The 26,157-nt window shown below is 44.4% G+C and overlaps 1 protein-coding gene across 1 annotated transcript; it reads right to left on the reverse strand.

Moving 5' to 3' along the window:
• Positions 1-16,020: 16,020 nt before the first annotated feature.
• On the reverse strand, positions 16,021-25,897 carry kctd7 (potassium channel tetramerization domain containing 7; the record flags this gene model as incomplete). The annotated part of the gene is made up of 4 exons (XM_080508358.1): positions 16,021-16,620; positions 16,705-16,883; positions 24,291-24,460; positions 25,586-25,897. The coding sequence occupies 4 exons, from the start codon at positions 25,895-25,897 to the stop codon at positions 16,244-16,246; spliced, it is 1,038 nt and encodes a 345-aa protein (XP_080364484.1). The 3' UTR covers positions 16,021-16,243.
• Between the last annotated feature and the right edge of the window lie 260 nt (positions 25,898-26,157).

The raw sequence follows: 26,157 nt of genomic DNA on the forward strand, positions 1-26,157 counted from the left end.
AAATTATGCAACTACCTATTTAAAACATTTGACTGAGAAGACAGTCTTGATTATTCCTTATCAAGGGAGGAAGTCAAAAACACCAAAATCAAACAAAAAAACTTTTAGTTTTCGGAAATGCCACTGGTATGATAGTAACAGCTTGTTTAAATTAGGGGCAAGAGAAAGAGCACTGTTAGGTAAAAGAACAACAACAAAAAACCATAAAGTCACAAAAATCAACTATTTAAGTGTTTGTATTTATCAAACTTCATATTGCTGCATGCAAACCTGATATCACACAGCTATAGTTTTTGTTGGTTGGTTATATATTCTAAACTCAATCACAAAACAAAATAAAAAAAACAAAAAAACAATTACTTTCAGATTTTGCGTTTTCCATTCTGGGGCAAAGACAAACATCTGAGTCTGGGAGGCGTGCTGAAAGACGTCTCTGCAAATTCACCCGGCTTCACGTTGAGCGACAGCGCCACAGACAAAGCAGGCACGCAGATAATATCATAAACAATGGAACCTCCCACTCTGCCATTGTTTGAAGTCCAGAAGGCAGATTCACCATCAGTAGTACTAAACGGTCTCAGCATGAGACTGTGCAGCGATGGAGCGGCCGAGGGAGAAACGTGTCGCCGCCCACGCTGCCAGCAGCAAACGGCGCTCCGTCACAGCAACTCGTGTGGTATAGAGCGAGTGTGTAACACCGAATCCAGGTTGTAATGTTCCGTGGGTGCTCGGGAGCTCCTCAGCACCCACGGAAAAGCCATTCTGTAAAGATCAGTCCCAGTCTCCAAAGCAAACTGTGTGCATTTCTGTTTAAAAGTCCTATATTAGGCAAAATTCACCTTATAATGGATTTCTAACGGTGACATGTGTCCTCATAGCCTGCGTGTGAAGAAAGCCAGCCATCAACCTCACTTGCTTGCACCACTTCTAAGTGAACATGTCATTTTCCTGTCATGACATCATGTGGGGATATATATACTGTATATATACATATATATATATGTATATGTATGTATATATAGAATCAATTCGGTGTAATATGAAAAACCATAACAGTGACTTCTACAGTTAGCAGGAGCTAACGTAAACAACTTTGCAGTAACTGCAACAAAACATAAGACCAAACTAAGTCACATAATCGGACACGCAATATTATTTTTTTACCTCATCTTCAGCCGCCTCCTTCTGGGTCGAATTATGGTTCAAACTGGTGGAACGAAGACGTTTACATGAGTCATAGCGATAAATCCGCCGTAAACAACAAAGTAAACATTGTACATTGTACGTTATGGATCAACTGGTTTCCTTGCGAAATGATGACCAACTTCCCTTTAGTGTCCATCGTTGCTGCTCCTAACAGCATGTATTAAAATAACACTCACAAGAGGTACGTCACTTTGAAACGTCTGTTATTAGCAGCAGCAAGGGACCCTAAAGGGTCACCAGTTAACAGGGAAACCACTTCATCTACAACACCGGAAAGCGCTGGTATTCGAGACGGACACAGAAACGGCCTGTTCTCAGTGGAGCTCACGAGAGGGACTTTTAAACTGGCTGAAATTACAGCTGCAAGGCTGAATTTGGGGAAATACACATTGAATACACTGCTGTTGGAACGTCTGACGCCGACGTGAAATTGTTGAAAAAGAAAAACGGTACAAAAGGGGAACCTTTAACTTCCAGCACGTCCCCTCCTGAAGTGCTGCTGACTCATCTGACTGGCTCCTCTGATGAGGTCACCCATTGTGCAACCAGACGTCCCCGACCTCCACCTCTGCAACTTTTTCAAGCCCGTCACCTTCTCTCCGCCACCCACGACTTCGCCGTTTTAAAGTGGTTGTGAGTCCCTGCTCCTAAAATGTTTCACATCACTTGAATCGCAGCCTTTCAAATTTCTGCATTTAAATCTTAGCGTTCAACTCGGTGAGTTAAAGGGTAAAAAAAAACAAAAAACGTTTTCAGTCTCTGGTTGTGTAGTTTGGCAGACTTGTATGCATTTCCTTGGATTACAGTGCCCGTATTTTTTTTCTTCTTCTATTATTATCAGACAGAAGCAGAGAACAAGGAGGGAGCGCTGGCTGTACTGAGCAATAGGTCCCTGTCTGAACTCAAACCAGCCACTTGGCCGTTACACAACAATACGATATTTACATAACTCCAAAGCATAGAATCACACGGGGCAAAATATTTCATTTTCCTGCTGGAGGGACAACAAAAGAAATGTATTTCGGAGGAGCAGTTGGAGGAGCGCACACCGAGGGTGGTGCCAAAACACGGCTATTAAAATATATCACTGAGAACTGATGGGGAGATCGTTTCAGTCAGACAAGCACGTTCCCATCTTACATCATAACAGTCTATATTGGAACTAATATTTGGTAAATGCATTACATTGAGAAGATAGTTACTTATGTTTATTTTCTTTCTTAAACATCCTGTTGTGTTTGGCTCAATCTGAGTCCATTTAAAAAGTTACTCTTTAGTTTTCTTCCATGTAATTTAAATTTAATTTCATATTATGCTTTTTCATGGTGATGAATGTTATATTATGTGGGTTTTTATAGCATCTGGTGTCTACTACATCTACATCTACTTCAATCTGTAAATAACGAATAAAAAGTGAGAAGAAAATATAAGGTTGAAGTATCAAACTTAGAATTCATGTGTGCAGTTTGAATATCTCAAACACGATGCGAATTAATGAAAAGATTAGAAGTCTTTAATATCCTTGAATTGTCTTGTCATACGTCACATTATGTTTTCCTAAATTTGTAACTTCACAATGTATTCTGGACAAATATGCCTATTTTACTGGTCAATAGAGGGGAAATATAAAATAGCGTAACACTGAGCTGATTAAAGTGTTCGCAGCTTTTCTGCAGATGTGAGAAGAAGAAAACACCGAAGCACAAAAACCTTGAATCGGGAAACAGGAAACCTGCAGTCGAACGCTGGATTTCCTAATAAACAAGCCAGGTTATGAGATATTAATTCAAAAGGAAATAAAGAACAACATTTTTCATTTTATCTGGTTAATCCTCATATATCATGCATTTTCATGTCCGAGGTAAATCTTCTAAGGTGAACATAGGAACTGTATTTACCACAACATCTGTCATTTGGTCACCTCAACAGTTGTAGGTCATTTGCCAACAGTAAATAAGAGAGATTATGAGCTATAGATGTGAATGGGGGGCAGAAAGGCAAAAAAAAGAAGTATGGAGGACAGGTAAAGTTTGAACTAATATTGACAATAAGAAAATAATAAGTTAAAGTCGATTGTTAAAGCAGAGCTAAACTGTTGATATACTTTGTGGATAAAGAGCCTTAAAAACACGGTGGAGCAGGAATGTATCATTCAGGATGCCTCTGGAGTCGCTGAGGGGGGAAAGAAAAAAGAGAAAGCTAAGCATGAGATCTGTGAGATCACGTTGGGAGACGTTAGTTTGTCTTCCCTGCCTGAGCTGCCTGAGCTCTCCGGGCCTGAGCCTCCATCAGTGTTTCCACCGCTGGAACAAATGGCCGCGCTGAAGCCGCTCCGCTCGCCATTCACCGGGGGAATATTATGAGCTTGAGCAGCGCTGGTTTCCATGGCAACGCACAGCTCGGCCTACCCGGCGCTCACAATATAGCAGGAATGTGCCGGATGAGGCCGCGGCGTTGGGTAACATTTGTCTGTTTCATCTCGTTTCGGCGGTGCCGGGGAAGAACAATGTGCTGGATCTGCTTTGTGCGCACAGCTGCCATTCATGTAACATCTGTTTTATTCTCGTTCTGAGGAATAAAAAAAAAAAAAATCCCACAATGATACGGGCCTGTTTACAGGATGTTTGATATGATCGCTCTGAAAGGGGAAGAAACAATAAAACCCACCGCGATGGGGAGACAAAACATTCTTATTAGTGCTGCTGATACTCTCAGGATGTGCATTTCACAATGAAGTTTAATCAAATGTGTAATAATTAGCCATCCAGTCCTAGTGTATGATCATCATCAGGCTATCAGAGGGGACAGCGAGGAAAACTGTGGGTTCATCCTGAACATTCAGCTCCGACAGGATGGTTTTAACTGCTATTTTCCCAAACATCTGCTTGGAAATGCTTAACGATGCGTCGCCCTCGAAGACTGAGAGCAAAGTCAAACTCCCTCACTCAAAACATTTCAAACTTTTTACACACTGGGATGAATAATATGTGCCAGATGTGCACGTGGGCGGAAAACAGCCCGTCGAATGGCCTTGGAAAATGCAAAAAGTGATAAATAAAACCTCACCTGTAATTGTCACTTCTTGTCTACTCTGGATTTCAGGTTGTTCCCAATACGTTTCGTTAAAAGCTCGCAAAACGTTCGCTTGAACCTAAAACGAGTGAGAAGTTATGAATTGATGTTCTTGATAAGTTAGTGTGACTTGAAAACCCCCGGTTTGATTCCGTGCTCGAGGTCAGAGTTGTGAAATGACCACACAGATGTCAACACTTTGAATTTTAAGAGTGACGGTTGAGAACAGCGGAGGTTAAAGTGGCTTTTTTTTAACGCTCAATAAAGATTTGTTGTGTTTTCATGATCTAGCAATACATTACCAGTCCGTTTGACACGTCCAGGATTAACTTTACTTGTATAAAAATACGAGAAAAACAAAACACGGTGGAGCTTGAAATGATCAAATAATAATCTCTTTTAATAATACTTTTTTAATATCTGTGTAGCTTCATCATCGCCATTCTAACCTAATTTTCGTGGCGATTTGTTTGTTGTTGATGCATTTTATTTTCATCAGAAAGTGTCAAACGCATTTTGATTCAGATAGTTCAGATAATTGTGGCGTTGACGGTAAAGCAGTGTCAAAGTAACCTTGAAATTTAAAGTTGTTCTTTGTTGTGGTGCAGATTATAGGTGAGGAAAATGTCTATGTTTAAAACAAACAATTATGACTGGAAATGACTTCAATCGCAACATTAAGCTAATTTCCATTATACTAGTTGGTGCAATATACAAGCACATGGAGGAGTTATTTATGGTTCAGGGTCTTGAGCTCAAGATTGAACCACCAAACCTTGAGAATCAGTTGAACTACAGCCTCCATGTTTGGATAAAACAATAAACAACATGCACATTTGCATAAGAGTTCAACTTTCTCTCTCGTCTTTGTACTTTCTACATGGAAAACGTGCAGGTTTTTCTCTAATGGATGCTGAACAACAATCAACCTCTTCTTTGTCTTCTCAGTCTGTAAAAAAAAAAAATCCAGTTTATATTAAGAAAAACCTCTCGAAACTCATCCAAACTCACAAGACGACTGATCCTGATTTCAGCCGGAAGGAAACGAACCTTCCTTCGATCAATGTTGCGTCTCTCTTCCTCTGATTCTCTAGTCGATCGTGGCCCAGAGACCCACAGAGACCCAGAGACCCAGACACCCACACCGTCACAGCTCCAGGCCACGTAGCGTCTCACGCTCACCTCAGATGAACGTTTTTGAAAAATACAAACTTTGACCCCGTGACCCTCGTGACCCCACCTGGAGCCGACAGTCCTGACCTCGACACCACGGTCAAACTCCTCAAACTCTCCCTGCAAGCAGAAAGCAGCTCTTTCGGTTGAAGCACACCAGAGCAGCAGAGCCTCGCCTCGCCTCCGGCCGGCGGCAGGACGACACGCTGCTGGATGTAGCACCCCGGAGGGAAAGTTTGACGACAGATCGTAGATCGTTAACCAGGTAGAGACATCATCCCAGATGTGGCCAAAACACAATGGGAGGCTGCGCTGGGACACGGGGACGTGAACTATTTTTAGGCGTCCAAACACCTGAGCGCCGCCGCCAAAGACGCCAAGGAATCATTTGTGTCAAAGTCGCCTGGTGTTTCTTTAAGATGAAAGGCTGCGGAGAGAATCACCAATACGAGAGATCGCTTTGAGGCAGTTCATCAAGAAATCATTAGAAAGTCATTAACAGAGAGACTAATGACTTTATTTATTTATTGATGAATCAACATTTGCCGGGCTGTTCTCCACAGGGATACACTGGGGGTCTCGGCAAGGATTTTCGAAAGCGAGCTAAACACACACGCGTTCCAGTGTTTGGACTTCATCAATCGACTTCACCCTTCACGGAAGTCGATGATACTGTGAAGCACATTCAGGCCCCGTCCACACAACATTTCAAGTGAAAAATGCATTGCTGTTGTGTTTTTGTACTGGAAAACTTTCACATTTACAGGGCGACGTTTTAAAAGAAAACGATGTCTGTTCACCGCAGAAACACGGTGAAATGCGACCAAGTTGGACTGTTGTTACGGAGACTGTCAAAATAAAACTACTAATACGCGGACTGGGAGTCACGAACGCTGTGGAGGAAACATTGTTCTGATTGTCCAGCGACTGAGCATGTGCAGAACAACTGTTTGGTGGTGGTGCACATGCGCAGAAGCAGCGCTTATACCTTCACCACTGCGACCGAGCCTGACCATTTGCAGAGAGTTGCCGTTTCGTTGGCGTACACGACGACGGAGCCGGAGCCTCGATGAAAGGTTCCACCTTGGGAGCTGCTCTCAAAAAGTTGCAGCAATTTACCTCAAAAAGAGGCAGCGGAGTGGTGAAATTTGAAAACGCTGCAGACGGATGAGCTGAAAACGATGATGTCATCACCCCACGACGCCACTTGACAACAGCAACAATGGCGGACCGCCAGCTCCAAGTCGAGCTGCAAGAAGCTGCTGCTGCTATTTGCCTGTTGGATTTCTCGAAAACGAGAATTTTTGCATGCTCTGTGCATTTTCTTCTCCAATTGTGGCGTACCTCTGTGGCATAGTTACAGTGCCCCCTATAGGCCTGATGTGTGAACTGCATCGTTTTCAGTCATTTTCATGGTGCTGTGTTGATTTTAAAAAGAAAAATAGACCAAACGGGAGGAAAGATTGTAAACAACCTAAATAATCTGTATATAAATGTAAATAAGCTGTATAAACACTGTAAATGTGACTAATAATGATTTCTTATTCTCCTTCTCCTTCTGTGCTGCAATATGAAGTTTAAACCCACGGTTGGAAAGCTCAACAAAAAGCTGAACATTTAAAACCAGGGCCGAGGCGTTACACATAACCTGAAGATGTGCATTTTTCAAGCAGAGACGTCAAAAAAGATCAAATTATCTATTTTTTAACGACATTGCTGAAATGTAGGAAGAAATCTGCAGCAGAAATTGACGTGCTCAACAATACAAATTAAGAAAGTGTCAAAAATTAGATGAAAAAAGAAAGTTTCTCCAATTGGATCAAAGTCTGATAATAAAAGCAGCCAATTCAAAGGTGTGTGGAGTAATTTAACCAGTTTACCCAGTAACACTGTGGAGCTGCAGGAGGCTGACAGGCAGCAGCTCACGCTAAAGAAACACAAATCAGAGAAAACTACATTATTAATGTCGACATTTTGAAAAAGAAAGGCGACACTTGAATCGATGTGTGAAATTTAACAAAAACTGTCTTCATATCTAAGGGGGGGAATTTTTTTACTACATTTTGGAGGCGCAGGGAAAAGAAACACTCGAGACATGGAGCCTGCTTGTTCCACAGTAATAATGACTTTTTTTCTCAGAAACATTATCTGAAAAGAGGAAGTTTCTCGTCTCAATTTCTGGTCCTGCCTCATAAATATGCATCTGACAAGCAAACGGTTTTATGAGAGCTGTCTTTTTAAACTTGAGCCACAAAAATCACTGAAATTTAAAATGCGTTTTAATTCTTTCTGTTGATGCACAACGTGAGGAAGATGTCCTCCACATGCTGGCTTTATTATCAGGGATTGTTATCATCTGTTTGACTCAAACACCCAAAAACCTGTTTCTTTCCGTTTTCCATGTGACACTGAACCCCCGCAAACCAAACGTCCACTTTTACTGTCATGTCTGATTTCAGAATTCCTTTGCTCAGAATATTATGGTATCGAGTTGTGTGTGTGTGTGTGTGTGTGTGTGTGTGTGTGTGTGTGTGTGTGTGTGTGTGTGTGTGTGTGTGTGTGTGTGTGTGTGTGTGTGTGTGTGTGTGTGAAGTCATCTTCCATCTTCATCCATCCTCTATTACACTCACAAAACCCTCAAGTCAATTCAATGTCAGAAATATATGGACCTGGAAGCAGCACTGAGTGTAATCTGCCCACAAAACGTGAATAAGTGATGCTTTTTTAAGAAGAAATATAGAAAATAACAATCTTCTATTTAAAGAAAATGACTACATTAATAAATATATAGTATATAAGCTTCTTACGTCACCATGCATGGTCGTCATGGAAACTTGCCAGTTGACGGGGTGTTGGTTCTGGACCAGATATAAACAGGTGTGAACACAAACCGAACCAGCAACAATGACTCAATTTAATTTGAATGCACCAAATCTGGTTCCTGATGTGAAATCAACTGAACGGGAACTTTTTAACACTGATAAAACACCTTTTTTTTTTTTCTTTTTAAATCCAAAAGCTGTCAAGTAGCTCAATTAATTTCATCAGATATTTTTACTTGACGTTATGTAATCCTCTTGAAATCTTCAAGAATAAAAGCTGCAAGTTTGAGAATAAATCGGTTCTTTTTTGTTGTTGTTTTTGTTTCCCGGGTGTTGAGAAATGTTCACACTTGCTCACAGCCGACACTTTCCTTTGTGCCGACACGTCTCAAACGCTGGATTTACAAACAACTCACAGGCTGAGGATGTTACCAACAATGTTACTCCTGTACAACAATGAGAGTTTCGTCTGCAGTAAGAGCAGCAGGACGGAGGGAGACTGAAGGGAAAAGGGGGAAACGACGGCGTCGCTCCTCTCACGCTGAGATTCCTCCGAACTAATGCGCCCTGTGAATATTAACAGATGCTTCAAACTGGGTTGGCAGACGGACGCAGGTAGACTTCTGCTGAGTCATGTTATCGGGCCTAAATATGGAGATATTTTCGGGATCCGGCCTCCAGAGGGAGACAACAGTGGAGGGACTGTTGTGAACTCCAGCAAAACACCAGAATGATCCCAATAATTAGGCTTTAAACAACTGGAATAGGCTGTAATGGACTGGAGAATCAAGTCAATACTGAAAATATTTGGCATATTGGTGAATCAGGATATACTGCTTTAATAAAATGTAACGAGAACGCTGAACAAGGATTAGCCTTTCTTTCTTTCTTTCTTTCTTTCTCCCAAAGTCAAAAATCGTAAAACAAATTCAACATATAGTGAGCAGTAATAGGTCGTCCTTTCATTCAGATGTTAAGGTGCAATATAAAAAACACATGCCTTGTGAAGGTCATATAATATTGTTATACTTAATGATCAAAGTTGTCCATCCTTGGCTAATTTAGTTTCAAATGAACTCTTTCCAATTGTCTGATTTCATGCGTTAATGGTGGTTGTTTGGCTCCTTCTATACAGAATGTGCTGGTTGAGCATCATCACAGAGGTTCCTGGATCTCCATCTGAATTTAAGCTCAGCTAATTAATTAGACAGATTAAAGTCACAACCTGGTTTCACTCAGTTGTGAAAGGCTGAACTAGATCTCTACTTTGAATTATGCTCAAACAGGAAACACAAAGTGAATTTCATGTTCAAATGTGTAACAAAGGAAATCGACACAAGCATTTACACATTTTATCTGTTAACCATGTGATTTGTTACTATTGTCAGTATAAAAACTGTATGTTTGTCGTGCAGCGTCCTAAGAAGGATCTGAGTAAGACTACCAAATGAAATGAAGTTAATTTGATTAATAAAGCCAGTTTACGTCACACACGGATGTCATTCAGGCAGTGAGCGGCTTGTTTTGTTCACACTATTTATCATCAAACACCTCAGTTTTACTATCAATGTACATGAAGTTTGACTAATTACACTGTTGTCATTCAGGGTTTCTTTTTATGTCAAACAGGTTGATTTCAACCTTTTTGTTTTTCATGTATTTCCATTAAAACAAAAACATCCTGAATGTATGCACACAGATTACACAATACTGTTCTACAGGGAAAAAAAATACCCCTTTACCGTCTCATTTAATCCATTTCTCCATACATTTATGCACTTACTCATGCATATTGATCATATCATCAGACTTATTTATGTACAGACCTCGCAAATCTAATGCTTTTATAAATAGGACAATGGAAGTGTGCTTATTTAATTATTCATGATGGGCTGTGGTAGCCCTGCTCCATGTTTGTGGTACATTACCCAAACAAAGATCCCAGTCTGAGTGAGACTAAAGCTTTACATGACTTTAAATGAATTAATTAGGTGGTTTTGTGACAAAGGGATGAGGTTTAGGTGTTACGTTAAAGCAGGATTTGTTTGCGTTTCTTGGCTTATTTCACTGTGTGCGACTTTGTTTTCCATACATAACCACAATAAACTGAACCCATCAGGATTGTTGATAAACTGTTCTACATGACAGAAAATCCATGGATTATAGCTCTACAGATACCAAAAATACAACCATAGGTCTGTTCGATGTAAGACAAAATAAGCCTGGAAGCATATTGGACAGTTAAACTGTAGACTGGCTCTGTACCAGAACAGTTTCAGTCTGAGTAAATTACAAGGTTTATTTCACTAATCAGGTCGATATCCAAACCTGTGGTCTTTCAGACATGATGAGCGGCACAATTTGTATTCAAATCAAGCATTAATACCCTGAAAATAAACTGAATTATTGAACATTGATTATTATAGTCATATATTTGTATTGAATTGTTTTTTTAGATTGTCTTTTCATGCATATCTATTATAACAAAAGTCCTTGCATAGCTTGGATATTACATTTACACATTTACATAATAGTAACTTCTGTAATCATTGACTTATTTACTTCATGAGCTATGCATTCTGTTGAGTTGCTGAGAAATGAAATCAACTTAATGAATTCATTAACTGGCTTTATGTCACGACCTGTTCAGGCACTACTCTTTTTTTTTTTTTAAGCCTCTACAATCAGTTTATTCCCATCATATCCTCATATAATCCACCTAGCTGTAAAAATCACAGCTCCGTATATCAGGGAATAACTTTTTTTTTAAGGGTAACAACTGTGACGAGGGTAAGTCGCTCCACATTGAGCGTGTAATGGAGATCACCTTGTCCAGACTGACCTGTAATTCGGGTTAAAGAAAAGTCCTGTTTGAGGTATTAACAGGGTTTATAATGGAGCTGGAGGTTAAATTATTATTATACTGTATATATATATATTTGTGTATTTTCTTCTGCTGGGATCAGGTGCATCCACAGGCAATGGGAGAGCAAACTATCAGGAGGCTTCTCCAGATAATGATGATGATGATCATCACAATAAATTAATAAAAAAAAAAAAAAAAAAATCCAAAAGATTTGGAAAATGAGGGTTTTATCTTCTGCGTCTTTATCGTCCAGATCTTTGCGGGCTGTGTGAGGCCTGTAGGCTCACACAGCCCGCAACATTTTCTCCAACACCTTCCAGTTTCTTCCATCTATCTACCCGGCTGCTCTTCCTCCACACACACGCACGCACGCGCACACACACACACACACACACACACACACGCACACGCACACGCACACACACACACACACACACACACACACACACACACACACACACACACACACACGCACACACACACAGGAGGCGGAATACAATGAAATAAATAAAATAATAAGGAAAACCAAAAAAAAAAGAGCGTGCGGGATGAATGCGCACATCCACGACGAGGCGCGCGTCTTTCCCCCTCCGTCTGTCTCGTTTATTCCCCTAATTAATCAGTGATTCCTCTCGCGGTGTTATGTAACTCTCCACCCCCACTGTCCCCCATAGAACACATGATCGCAGTGACCAGACCACCAGCATCAGATACGAGTGCGAAAAAGGGAGGAAGAGAGGACGGAGGAAGAGGCGCTCACCTGGCGCAGCAGGTCGGCGATCGGTCCGCGGCTCATCCCGAAACCTTCCGCTCCATCCGGAAAACACGCACGTCTGCGCCCGGGCTGCAGTTTGTGCCGAGAGAGAGAGAGAGAGAGCGAAGAGGAGCCACTAATTCCCCTTCTTCTTTTCCTCCATCCTCCTCCTCCTCCTCCTCTCCACAGGAAAGACATCGGCCGTCAGCCTCCACCCCTCAGAGAGAGAGAGAGAGAGAGGGGGGGGGTGTCTGAAAGCAACACACATCACAAGAAATCTGCATAACAAGAAGAAAACCGAGGCGGAAACAATGAATCCGTCCAGTAAATGCAACACCAGACATGAGGAAATGCAAGAATAAATAAGTCAGAATGAAAGAAACCCTGCGCGTATTGATGAGCAGGGGCGCATGTGGAGGACTGAGGGGCAGGAGGGCACCAGGGGGTGTCACACCTGACCCTCAGCAGGCTCGTGCTAACAGCCACATTTACAAAATGTAGGCAGCTGATGTTCCTCTCCGATGTTCATTCAGTAAGAGGAAATACACGGTGTACGTATTTATTCAACAGAATTACTATCCGTAGCGCAAAACAAATACAAAAGTAGTTTGATAATGAAAAATTCCCAGAAATTCCCTCAAATAGATACATCTAACACTTCTGATTTTAAATGACGTTTTCAGGGTTTGATGTTTATTTACCTTTCATGATCAAACCAGAGTTAAACCCAACTGATTGACAGCACTCACAATGCATGACGATTGGGAGAAACAATGAGTGAAATGGGTAATAATTGATAAAGATGTGTGTATATAAACATCCAAGTTTTACCGTTTCAATCAAATGATGGGGAAATAATTACTTTCAATTGTTCCAACCTTAATTGGAGAATTTGAGGATATATATATATATATATAAATAAATATAAAGTGGCACATATTATTGACATATTTATTAATTTTGTATTTGCCCTCATATCATTAAGACAGTAGTGTTTATTGTATCATCTCACTGATTAATGTTTTTAAAATGTGACCTGAACATTACCACCTTAAACGGAAAACTACGGCAAGCTGCTGCACCCAATTGTAAAACTACACACAATGAGGCTAATAAGTTATATTTAGTGCTCTTTTTTTATACAACTGTGCTCATGAAGCCTTCAAATATCTATGATTTTGATCCAATTTATGCAACTATGGAGAAAGATTGACTGTATAATCGACACGATGTATAGAAATAACATCTGGCTCAGAGTCAAACCTTACATTTTGCACATATATTGTAGTGAGTGTCCTATAAGGGGTTAATAAAAAAACATTTAAATGCTAAACTCCTCTAGAATAACTGTGTGGATATCTTGCAAACATTAGCGGAGGGGGAAAAGAAAGGTGCAGGCGGGAGAGCTGATATTTCTGCACACAGGATGTGAGCCTCGGCGCTCTCCGTGGTGCTGAAGCAGGACCAGCTCGCTGCACAGCGGGACGGAATTACCCACAATGCAACTCAATCCCCAGACACACCTCGACTTTAGACGATCGGCAGGGAATCGCTTGGGTTTCGCAGCAGCATTGACATTTCCATGAATAAAAGAGGAAGCTGCTGGGTGCAATTTACCAACTTTAATGTACCATAATTAATAAAAATGACACTTTGCTTTGTCGCTACAAAGAAACAAAGGACGACTTCAGATCCGGAGCTTCCCAGAAGCTAACAGAAACGGATAAATAACCATATAAAAACATTATAAACATTGCAAACGGAACATTGGGAATATTTACTGTAAGTAGTGCTCCAGAGGATCGCTCCTGTGTGTTACAGGGAAAAAAAACAAACCAAACAAAAAAAAAGAACATAGATCAAATTAAACGCGTTGGTTTTCTTAGTGTGGATAAATCAACAGATGTTTCCTTCAATAGTCGGAGGTGCTCGCCATATACGTTCACATGAATACAATAAAATATCTCTGTTACAATCACAAGGTGCTCACACTTCATCAAGTACAGCAGGAGAGACGTGGAAAAACAACAACCGACGCCGCCGGGCATTAAGATTCCCTCTGACAGACCCGACCGGCATTAAGAACTGCAAATATTTGTTAGTGTGCAACAAATGCAGGCAGGGATGCACAATACTGCGCGTGGCGGCGGCTCCGTGTGGGTTTATTCGCTTCCACCTGGTGGAAAGGTTAAATGGAGTGGAATTAAAGCATCTGTCACGTCTGACCGCAGGTCGCCTCAGTCGGGCTGCAGAACATGCAAACTCCACACGGCAAACCAATGCTTTTAACACACAAATGGTATTTGACCACTTTTTGCTGCGATGCTAAACTCATTCAAGCGTCGATAAACTTTTGTTGAGCCCTGGGGTGCCAAACACATACGTTCCCATTTCATCCCGAGCAGATCGGTAAAATCGAGCTTTAATAAAGCATTCAATTTAAAGGTTTGCTTTGTTGTGGCGCAAAAACCAAACGGTTATTACTGGAAATGACCACAAACTTTAACGAAACTTTCTGCTGCAATATACAGTGAAGTTTCTCAGAAAATGTCCTTAATCTGCTGCAGCACAGCTTTGAGGCTAATGCTGGTTTGATAGCTTTCGTGCAGATATAAATAAAAAAAAAAGTATAATTTGGAGGTGTTCAGATTAGTAGACTCGCATACATAGCTTAAGATGTAATCTGACATAACTGATATTTGGACCCTTTTTATTACAACTTTGAAAACCAGCATTTAAAGAAAACACAATATACACAAGTTATATCTTATAAAATCAGCTGTAAATGTACCTAAAGTCCCAAATCTTACCCAAGTGCACGCATACTTTGCCAAATGAGACTAACTTCTCCAGCCAGAGTGGAGCTTGTTGAGGTGTCCTCATGTTGGACACCCCAGCTTTCATCCACCGTCTGCATTGTGCATCCCTGAATCCAGCTCCTCTCGGTCGGATCAATAACCTCCTCAGTTTTGTAAAAACACGGTCCTCGGGAGGCTGCGTAAAGAAAAATATACTCTCTCACAGGTAGTGGAATAAAACCAAGCCCTAAAATATACAGCTTACTTACAATCTAATATTCAGTGTTTCCTACAAGGTTCTCTTCTGGGAGAGTGAAACATAAATAATAAGTATGACAGAAGAACATGTATAGAAACATAACGGACACACAAAGGAGGATTTGGCCTTTTGAATTTGAGATGAGGTCTTTGTCGCTCACTTCAATGTGAAATGTTGTACTTTTGAGCAAATTCAGACTTGGAATCAGCTACGAGCTTCAGACACACGGTGAGAAACTTTATGCCGACTAAGTGATTTGTGAACCAGCGGCCTCGGTGTGATTTGACTCGACTGAGTCATGTCTGTGGCGGCTGGAGATAAGTTTTGCTTTTGCGCAGGCGACTGAATGGAATCAAAGTGGCGTCCGCCTGCTGATGATTTAATGTGCGTCATCTGCAGACGCGGGTCGGCTTGAATCGGCCGCCTTTGACTCGACCCGCATGCGCCTCGCCGCCACCTGAAGCAGGATTCCTGCAGACGCTGCGGCTGTGGCGAATGCAGTCAGACTGGAAAACGACAGCTGAAATGCTCCCCGCTTACGCTCCCGTCTCCCCTCGCGCCCTCATTTAAAGGTCGACGGACGGCTGCATCGATTAGAAGTGAAACGAATCTGTCAATCAGACGCACTGCAGGCCGTCTTCAGTCATATTTTTAAACGCGCGTCTGACAGGCGAGATACGCTCCAGCTACGGAAGCAAGCCCGTCACTCATCCTGAATGTGCATAGCTGTGACTTGAAGCATAGTTTCCTGCAATTTGCTCGCCTTTTGTGCATAATTAGGTGTAGCGGGCTCCGGCGGGGCTGCGGTGAGCAGCGCAGTGGCTCCAACGCACACGAGTTTGAAGCTACAGCTGAAATGTCTCCTGATCCGACTTGAAGCGTCGTCACTGAAAAGGTAAACGGACCTGCAGTCGGTCCAAGGCTAAAGAGGAGAGTTAAACTGAGCTCTTGGACCAAAAAAAACGTCGCGTGACTAAAGGGGCACCTGTACGTACACCCTGACATGACGAGGTACTGAGGCACACCTGTAGAACTGCATTGAGGCGAGAGGTCGAAGCTCAGAGGTTTCTGGGGCTCAGGAGAGTTTTCAGGGACCTGGATTTCACTGGAAGGCGTGGCTGATTCCGTTTCCTTCAGGAGCCTTCCACATGAAGCCTACTTTGGGAGGAACGACACTCGGGGACATGACTTAAAAAAGGGTCACATCGAAGACGCCGGCACAAAATATTGGCGATACAAAAACCAATATCGGCAGAGGGGGAGCACAAGAGGAGCGCCTTGGTCCAGGGAGTCTCACCACCACGTGATCTTGAACTCGTAGATGGGCCTCTTGCAGTAGTAGTGATTGATGAGGTGCTTGTCGCACACGCCGATGCACTGCTGCTCCGCCGTGATGCCGCGCTCCGCCAGGTCGCTGACGATGCAGTGCAGCAGGTCGTAGACGTCGGCCACCGCCTCCCACGGCCCGAAGGAGACGTCCACCTCGCAGTGGTGCTCAAACAGCTTGGCCTCGCTGTCCGAGCGCTCGAAGCGCAGAGAGTTAAAGAGGGGGCGCTCGTACGGCGTGATGGGCATCTCCTCCTTGTACACGCAGATCTTCAGCTTGGCGAAGCGCGCCTTCTTCTGCATGGCCCTCAGCTTGGCGATCTCCATGATGCGCTCCAGATTGTCTGCAAGGGAAACGGCGACTGAGCAACTCGGGGGTGGAGGTGGGGGTGGAGGTGGGGGTGGGGGGTGGAGACGGACAGAGTTACCTCGGTAGTAGGGCAGCAGGTCGAGGAAGGCTTGGCGGACCTTCTCCCCCGTCAGCGGCTGGATGTCCTCCAGACTGTCCAGCAGGGGGCCGAGGGCGTAGTACTGAGCCTCCCGGTGCACCGCTCGCACTCGGTCCCGGTGGGGGAGCTCGCCTTCCCGGAGGAAGTTCAGGATGTCCCTGTGGCCACAATGACAGCAACAGATTCAGCCCGTCGTCTAAATGTCTGCATGCGACCCTCCGGCGTCGCTGCGTTTGATACGCCGCCGTTCAGAATCACAGAACGAACAACAGCTCAGGAGTTTAAATGAAATCCCTCTGGAGGCCTTTAGGTGAGAAGCTGTTGATTTTCCTACTGCTGGAAACGACTGCATGTTATACCGGCCTTAAAGACAGATTTATACATCGCTCATGGTTCAGAATTCATTTTCTCAATTTTTTTTTCCCCCAGCCGTGCCTCTTGGAGTCTGAGAATTTGTGTTCGCCGTTCCATTCAGAAGATTTCCTCACGTCGCTTCTTCACCACCATTTTTGTTCTTGCTCACAACAAACGATACTGTTAACAGATAGTTTTCATTCTGTGGGACGACGAGAAACAAGTAGGAGCAAACAGCAGTTGTTTTTTAAAGCATAATAAAGAAACAAACTACTCTTCCGGTAGAATTCCCTCCAGGTTGATGAGTTGGTGGTCGGGTGGTGTTTATCGGACCGATCTTCATCTGTAATTCTGCCTTGAAGCTCGTTTGATATATTTAGTTGTGTCTGTCGGATGAACTCGTTCATAAAGACTCCGTCTTTCGCCGACTTTGAAGAAGTCACATTTCTTTCATTGAGGTGTTTGTTTATTACATCAGCTAAAAGAAAACCCTATTTGTAAACAATTCAAAGACAAATCCATAAACTCTTTTTGATATCTTGCTCCATCAATATATCTTGTTATTCCACTTGTTTGCCGTTGATCAAACTGAATAAAATCATTGATCAGACGAAGGAGTTTTCTTGGAGGGTCACTATACAACTCATATAATCCCCCCGGTGCCGCCGTGCTCGATGAATCACTGACGGCTGCGCTCAGAGCGTGACGCACCTTCACGTCCAAATCAAGACAGAGAAAATGTCACGCCTTTTTCTCGGGAGGGGATTGACGAACCGCCGACTCCCCGACCACAGGAGAATCACTCTAGCTGCAGTTACACCATCGCGCTCACTGCTGCGCCACGCGGCGGTGTGCTGAAGTTTTGAGGCAGGTGTGATGTGGCGCTGATCCGTCGGGTAACGCCAGCGGGAGGGTGTCTGATTGGATCTGAATTCCCTCTGCCGGAGGGAAAACAACCTCCAACGTACGAGCAGAGTCGTGCAAAGGAGGACGGGGGGTCCAGGAAATGGCGGCGTGTTCAATGTGACAAATATATGACCTCCACGCAAATGCGTCTTTGCTTTAATGTGCCTGCTTTGACACTTATTTATGTCCAAAGCAACACATTTCTTTACCAGCAGTAAAAGATTATATATATATTTTTTTTTTTTTTAAATCTACACTAGGTTTCTCTTTTGTGCTGCAGAACCTGAAAGGTTCAGAGGACTCCTGGAGGAAAAGCTGCTGCTGCGGCAGTCAACATCAACATGGAGGAAGATCTATTTTCCTGGAGAGACAATGGGCCCTGAAACGCCCCGGCTGAGCTCCTGCAGCGACGCGTTGCCGTCATATTATCATTTCTTCATGCAGCTACATATGTCCCATCTCCCGTCCTGCCAGCTCCTTGTTTTTAAATCATTAATTGCAGCCTCTCGTACAGACGCACACTTCAGAAGTGACCCCGGCTCAACCCACTTCTTACATAAGTCGTAATGCCCTGGCTCTGCTCGTTGCCACATTCATATTTAAAGAGACATGCTTCTCGTTCCGAGGCGTGCTGGCGGCGTGGCTCCGGGGGAAGCGGAGCTGGGCCACTTCGGTCCAGCCTGCAATGTATTTTCGTGCAGCCGACGTTCATCATCTCTCCGGTCCTGGTCGAGCGCCACCAGGAGGTGGATGGTTTGTACAGCGAGTTGTAACGGACGGATCCCTCCGCCTTGTCCTGTGAGTGCGTTTGATGGTTTAAAAAGCTGTGAAGCTCCGAACATCCCGACAAGCTGAACACAACCCGAGTTTGTGTTTGGACTCGACTGCAGGCAAACACAATAATCCCACCTGTCGGGCAACGCAGAGTAAACAGTGACGGGTTCAAACTCTTGTTTGTTTAAAGAAAACACCTTGAGGTGCCTTCAGGAGACTCCCCCCTCTGTGCTCACGCTTCAATTTGAACATCGGAATTATTGTCCGTTTATGCTCCCATATAACAAAAACTACTAACTATAACAAAGAAATTTAATGAAAATGTGTTAAATGTTAGTTGTGTGTTTTTGTCGCTCATGAGACGACCATATTTTTTCACTTATGACATCATAAACAACACATGTGGGCTTCTTTACTTTTCCCCCTGTTAGTTCACCGGTACATTTCCCTAAAACAACTACAGAAAATGTAGATGCTATTTGTACACGGAACTACTGCAAGTGGCGGTTTCTATTTTTGAATATACGCTTAGTCAATGTGGTGAGGCACAACACAATGTGTGCAGTACTTAATAATGTATAGTAGGGATGTCCGATAATATCGGCGGGCCGATATTATCGGCCGATATTGACTTAAAAATGTAACATTTGGAAATATTGGTATCGGATTTTTACAACCGATATTGGAATTTCCGAGTCTGCATGAACGCAGCATGGGACGTTTACGGGCGCGCGCTTGATGACGTTTAACAACATGCTGGACTCGTGGCTAAGAAGGAGAAGCCCGGTGAATGAAATGTCCGTGGAGGACTGGAGGCTCAACCAGGCCCTCTTCCCTGCTGGGCCAGTACCTGACTGCACCCTGCACCAGTGTTGACAGTGAACCAGTGTTCAGCACTGGTACCAGTACCTGACTGCACCCTGCACCAGTGTTGACAGTGAACCAGTGTTCAGCACTGGTACCAGTACCTGACTGCACCCTGCACCAGTGTTGACAGTGAACCAGTGTTCAGCACTGGTACCAGTACCTGACTGCACCCTGCACCAGTGTTGACAGTGAACCAGTGTTCAGCACTGGTACCAGTACCTGACTGCACCCTGCACCAGTGTTGACAGTGAACCAGTGTTCAGCACTGGTACCAGTACCTGACTGCACCCTGCACCAGTGTTGACAGTGAACCAGTGTTCAGCACTGGTACCAGTACCTGACTGCACCCTGCACCAGTGTTGACAGTGAACCACTGTTCAGCACTGGTACCAGTACCTGACTGCACCCTGCACCAGTGTTGACAGTGAACCAGTGTTCAGCACTGGTACCAGTACCTGACTGCACCCTGCACCAGTGTTGACAGTGAACCAGTGTTCAGCACTGGTACCAGTACCTGACTGCACCCTGCACCAGTGTTGACAGTGAACCAGTGTTCAGCACTGGTACCAGTACCTGACTGCACCCTGCACCAGTGTTGACAGTGAACCAGTGTTCAGCACTGGTACCAGTACCTGACTGCACCCTGCACCAGTGTTGACAGTGAACCAGTGTTCAGCACTGGTACCAGTACCTGACTGCACCCTGCACCAGTGTTGACAGTGAACCAGTGTTCAGCACTGGTACCAGTACCTGACTGCACCCTGCACCAGTGTTGACGGTGAACCAGTGTTCAGCACTGGTACCAGTACCTGACTGCACCCTGCACCAGTGTTGACGGTGAACCACTGTTCAGCACTGGTACCAGTACCTGACTGCACCCTGCACCAGTGTTGACGGTGAACCAGTGTTCAGCACTGGTACCAGTACCTGACTGCACCCTGCACCAGTGTTGACGGTGAACCAGTGTTCAGCACTGGTACCAGTACCTGACTGCACCCTGCACCAGTGTTGACAGTGAACCAGTGTTCAGCACTGGTACCAGTACCTGACTGCACCCTGCACCAGTGTTGACAGTGAACCAGTGTTCAGCACTGGTACCAGTACCTGACTGCACCCTGCACCAGTGTTGACAGTGAACCACTGTTCAGCACTGGTACCAGTACCTGACTGCACCCTGCACCAGTGTTGACAGTGAACCAGTGTTCAGCACTGGTACCAGTACCTGACTGCACCCTGCACCAGTGTTGACAGTGAACCAGTGTTCAGCACTGGTACCAGTACCTGACTGCACCCTGCACCAGTGTTGACGGTGAACCACTGTTCAGCACTGGTACCAGTACCTGACTGCACCCTGCACCAGTGTTGACGGTGAACCACTGTTCAGCACTGGTACCAGTACCTGACTGCACCCTGCACCAGTGTTGACGGTGAACCAGTGTTCAGCACTGGTACCAGTACCTGACTGCACCCTGCACCAGTGTTGACGGTGAACCAGTGTTCAGCACTGGTACCAGTACCTGACTGCACCCTGCACCAGTGTTGACAGTGAACCAGTGTTCAGCACTGGTACCAGTACCTGACTGCACCCTGCACCAGTGTTGACGGTGAACCACTGTTCAGCACTGGTACCAGTACCTGACTGCACCCTGCACCAGTGTTGACGGTGAACCACTGTTCAGCACTGGTACCAGTACCTGACTGCACCCTGCACCAGTGTTGACGGTGAACCAGTGTTCAGCACTGGTACCAGTACCTGACTGCACCCTGCACCAGTGTTGACAGTGAACCAGTGTTCAGCACTGGTACCAGTACCTGACTGCACCCTGCACCAGTGTTGACGGTGAACCACTGTTCAGCACTGGTACCAGTACCTGACTGCACCCTGCACCAGTGTTGACGGTGAACCACTGTTCAGCACTGGTACCAGTACCTGACTGCACCCTGCACCAGTGTTGACGGTGAACCAGTGTTCAGCACTGGTACCAGTACCTGACTGCACCCTGCACCAGTGTTGACAGTGAACCAGTGTTCAGCACTGGTACCAGTACCTGACTGCACCCTGCACCAGTGTTGACAGTGAACCAGTGTTCAGCACTGGTACCAGTACCTGACTGCGCCCTGCACCAGTGTTGACAGTGAACCAGTGTTCAGCACTGGTGCCCACATCATTGATGAGAAGAGAAATCTCATACATTGCTGAGATGCTGAGATGCTTGTATTCATACAGAACAATCTCCCTCTTACACATGAGGACATGGGGAAAGAAATAGACCAGTTATATGGACGAGTCAACTTCAGTCTTTGTTTTTGTTGCACTTTAAAGGAGGGCTGTTTTAATTTTGTGAGCATTTCTGTGCCTTTCTTGTTTATATTTGCACTATTTTGTTACTCTTAAAAGAGATTGAGCCCAGTTTGAGTATTATTTGACAAGTTATGTCCAGTTATTCATTCATTGACTGTTTACAACTAATGGACTGAAGATATGCCTCTTCCTTTTTTATATTGTCTGTGGTGTTGTTGAGTTTGTTGTTGAGGTTTCTCTCTAACACTAAATAAATATGGCACTTTTTTCCATAATTTAAGTTGTTGTTCTCTTATTTTTCTCAGTGTGTACATTTGGAAAGCCATGTTTGATTCACATATGCATCCAGTGGGGCATCACAATAAAATTAGGCATAACGTGTTAATTCCACAGTAGGAGATATCTTATGTTGTTGTTACCGAACAGTTTTGATGTAAAAAGCCAGCATATATCGGTATCGGTGATATCGGTATCGGAAATTAAGAGTTGGACAATATCGGAATATCGGATATCGGTAGAAAAGCCAATATCGAGCATACCTAATGTATAAGTAATCTTTAAGTGGGACTCAAGCCTATTGAAAGACTTTTTTTTAATTGTAAATAGTGAAATTGATGTGATGCGTCTTAGGACACGCTGCAAGAGATTTGAGAGAATAATATTAACATGTAATGACTTGAAAGACTTCAGTGTATCAATGAAGTTACATTTCAGTTTTATAATTCAATTTAAACTCATTTTCGTGATGTAAAAGCATCAGTTCTGTGCTGGGGCTGCTACAGCTTCTATAGATGAATAAATTAAATACTTTAAGCTATGTTGTTTTGGACGACTGCACCGATTAAGACGTTATGTCCTCCTCGGTTCTGTTCTGAAAGTGGGATCCTGAGCCTGTTGCAGTGAAGTGGAGGAGACTCGCACCGCCGGCTTTTGGTCTCTCAGAAATAATCCTGAAGATGTGCCGTCAGACCGCGACATCAAAAGTGTTTATAGTCGTTCCACACAGCCTCGGTGCAGACGGGAGCGAGGGAGAAATCCAGCCGTCACCAAGACATGTGATCCTTAAACGCTGCTTATTTTTCCCGACAGTTTCTCTACGGAGACACGGGAAGTGCTCCGGCGGGTTGAACGCTTAAAAAGTGACAAACCCGTTGAGCAATAAATAAAAATGACAGCGCCAGAAAGAAACGTCTGATAGATCCTCAGAGCTGGCTGATCACAACCCGATCACAGCTCACAGGATCCCTGCAATCCAATGGCCAATAATTAACACAGGTTCAGCATCGTGACTTGATTTTTAGATATTTCACTGTAATTTCACCAGGGAGCAAATAGCTTGACATTAACATAGTGATTTTCTTTCTATTCTGTTCAAATCTAGGCTGTTTGTAAAAAAAAACACAATATATCCAGTTTAGGTGTTTTCATTTGTATTAATTATTAATGATGCAGCTGTACTCCTTTGCACAAAAGGCTAAGGAATGTGTGGTTCTGATGATATTTCTTGACCACTGCCTCAGTGTGACTGCAGCCTCAAACAACCAGGAGAAAAGTGGAAGGAAACCACACGACCATAAAAATTAACTATAGCTTGCAGATTTCCATGTCGGTCTGTTCATACATGCAGCACTTCAGCCTGCTACTAGAACAGCAGCTCCATACAAGGTAGCACTGTTCATCTTGTAGTGACATTCTGCAGTCAAACTCATAAAAAGTTCATAAAACCCACGTGGGACAGTGCAGCAGGTTATAACATTGCTAAAACTCGACTTAATACCAACAGAAGTTTCACAGTTGTTTAAAGCTTCCCTCGTCTGTCCCGCTCGGTTTTAAAATGGACTGTATGTTGCAGTGTGTTGTATCCAAGGAGTATTAAAATCAATCTGACAAGCCTGAGTAGTCCCTTCGGCTAGTTTACAACTCTTCCCTCCTCCGTCCTCCTGGGTGATGGTTGTGGAGTGACGGGCCACTCAGACTCAATCCATAACATCGCAGCATAGATGCGTGAAACCAGAAGCAACAAAGGAGTTAAAAAAAAAAAAAAACGACACAGAAATAGAAATGGAAATGAGCCGAGAGCGCGAGCAGAAGAGAGCAATTTACTTCTCAGAGTACCTGATTCATGGACGCCTGTCAGAATATAATGAGCTGCTTTCAGCGGCCTGGAAACATCTTTCAGAGCGCAGAGCGTCAACCTTTCTGGAAACTAAAAAGTTTGCCCTCCATTATATCTGCCATTTACAAACCTCCCACGCACACGACTCTCCTGGAAGCGAGGGTTTCTGTCCTATGAGGAGATTTAACAAACGTGAGAAGAGCCGGGCCGGTTGAGGTTTGACTCCACGGGGAAAGAGCCGCTCACCCAAAATACGCCCCGTCCCGGTCGATGAAGTAACGGCCCTCAGCGTCGCGCGGGATGTAGTGGCGTCCGCTGAACATGGCGGCCAGCATGGTGTCCTCGTGGCGCCGCAGGGTGGACAGGCGCGTGGTGAAGTACGTGCCTCCAACATTCAGAGAAATCACTTCTGGAAACTGGGGAGGGAAAAAAACCAACAATAACAACAAAAGAACTGTCATTGTGAGAGTATAACACTTTAAACATCTCTGTGTCAAGTTTACATCTTGAGTGGAATAATCCCACACCTCCACACTTTCCATGACCGCGGGATTCTCTTTTCAGACTCCCCCAAAAACAGACATCTGTGTTGTTTTGCCTTCTCTTTTTTATGTTCACTGGCATCCAGTCAGTCTAAATCCTGTTTATGGGTGAATGTTTACTTTAATTTGCTGTGTTAAAAGTTTAGAATGTTAATAACCGCTGTCATTAAAAAACCCAGTAACTTATGAAAATGTGGTATAATCAACATAAAGCAGAAGTGAGGAGAAGTTACTGGTCTGTCCTCCTTTTCATCATGCAAACTCTCCATGTCTTGTAAACTCAGAAGTGAACCAAGTACAAATACAAATACACTAAATACACTTTTGACTCCCTCTTCACATGTCAACATTAGTTCTTTAGGAGCTCAGAAACTGACCACGTCTCTATATATATCAATGTCGGTTTTTTTTGTTTTTTTTTCACAATTTAGTGAAATGTAACAGTCGTAAAATTCTCCTTTACAGAATAAGAAGACCTCATCCAACGTTTTTTGTGAGTTAATCACCTCATAAATATATCATTAAAATAGTTTAGAATAGTTTTCCTCCTCTTTGTGTGTGTGTGTGTGTGTGTGTGTGTGTGTGTGTGTGTGTGTGTGTGTGTGTGTGTGTGTGTGTGTTGCAGAGGAACTTTTCTTTTTTTCTTTTTCTTTCCCCCCCCACAATCTGGAGAAGTAAGTACCATAAGAGGATCAAGCAGCTGTGGCCATGTTTAGAAGATAATCACGTGGCGTCTCATTAAGGAACCTCACGTGGCAGAGCTGCCAGCCAATCAGGAAGTTGCCCTCTGCAAAAAATAACTGTACGTTTACGCTCGTTCAATTATTAGGTTGAACTTTAGCCAAGTTGCTCCCGGTCACCTGCTTTGCACTTTTTGAAACGAGTGCGTTGTGTAAAGAGGAGTCAACGTGTATATCTGTGCGTGAGGCTCGTTGCGGGTCTCCGTGTGTTACCTGCCGGTGTTCTAACGGGTTTTATTCGGTGTTGAACGCGACCTACCTCCTGCTCCGCGGCGCTCAGCGTGGAGCGGAGCGGCTTGCTCAGAGCGAGGCTCGGCGTCGGGGAGGCCGGCTTCCGGAACTCGTCCTCCGCAGGGTCCGAGCTGGACATGGCATCGCCCGGCTTGTCGGTGTCCCCCGCGGCCGAGAACACCACCATCACTCTGGGCAGCGGCAGCGACCGTCGCTCCTGAATGAACCGCCTCACCCGCGTAGTCGCGGCGGCGGACAGCGGGCTGAAGGACGGGGAGGACTGCCGCTCCCTGCCGCAGCCGTCCGAGGCGCCGGAGCCGCTCGAGCCATTCTGCTGCATGCGCGCTGGGCAGGAGGCGTTTTGCACGAGCCGCGCCGCGCGACTGTCCGCTTGAGCCGTGAACGACAACAAACAACAGAAAGGAGGAGGAGGAGGAGGAGGAGGCGGGAGCGGAAGGTGTGGCCCGGCCAGCTTCTGGAGGGCGGTCCGCCTCTCGCCAAGGGTGGCAGCGGGAGGAGCAGGACTCCGTCTCCAGCGGTGAAAAACTACCAAAGTTTGAGAAAAGATTAATATTTACATCCGACGTTAGCACAGCGCGC

Source organism: Blennius ocellaris (assembly GCF_963422515.1).
Source record: "Blennius ocellaris genome assembly, chromosome: 14".
In the NCBI taxonomy this organism is placed as follows: domain Eukaryota; kingdom Metazoa; phylum Chordata; class Actinopteri; order Blenniiformes; family Blenniidae; genus Blennius; species Blennius ocellaris.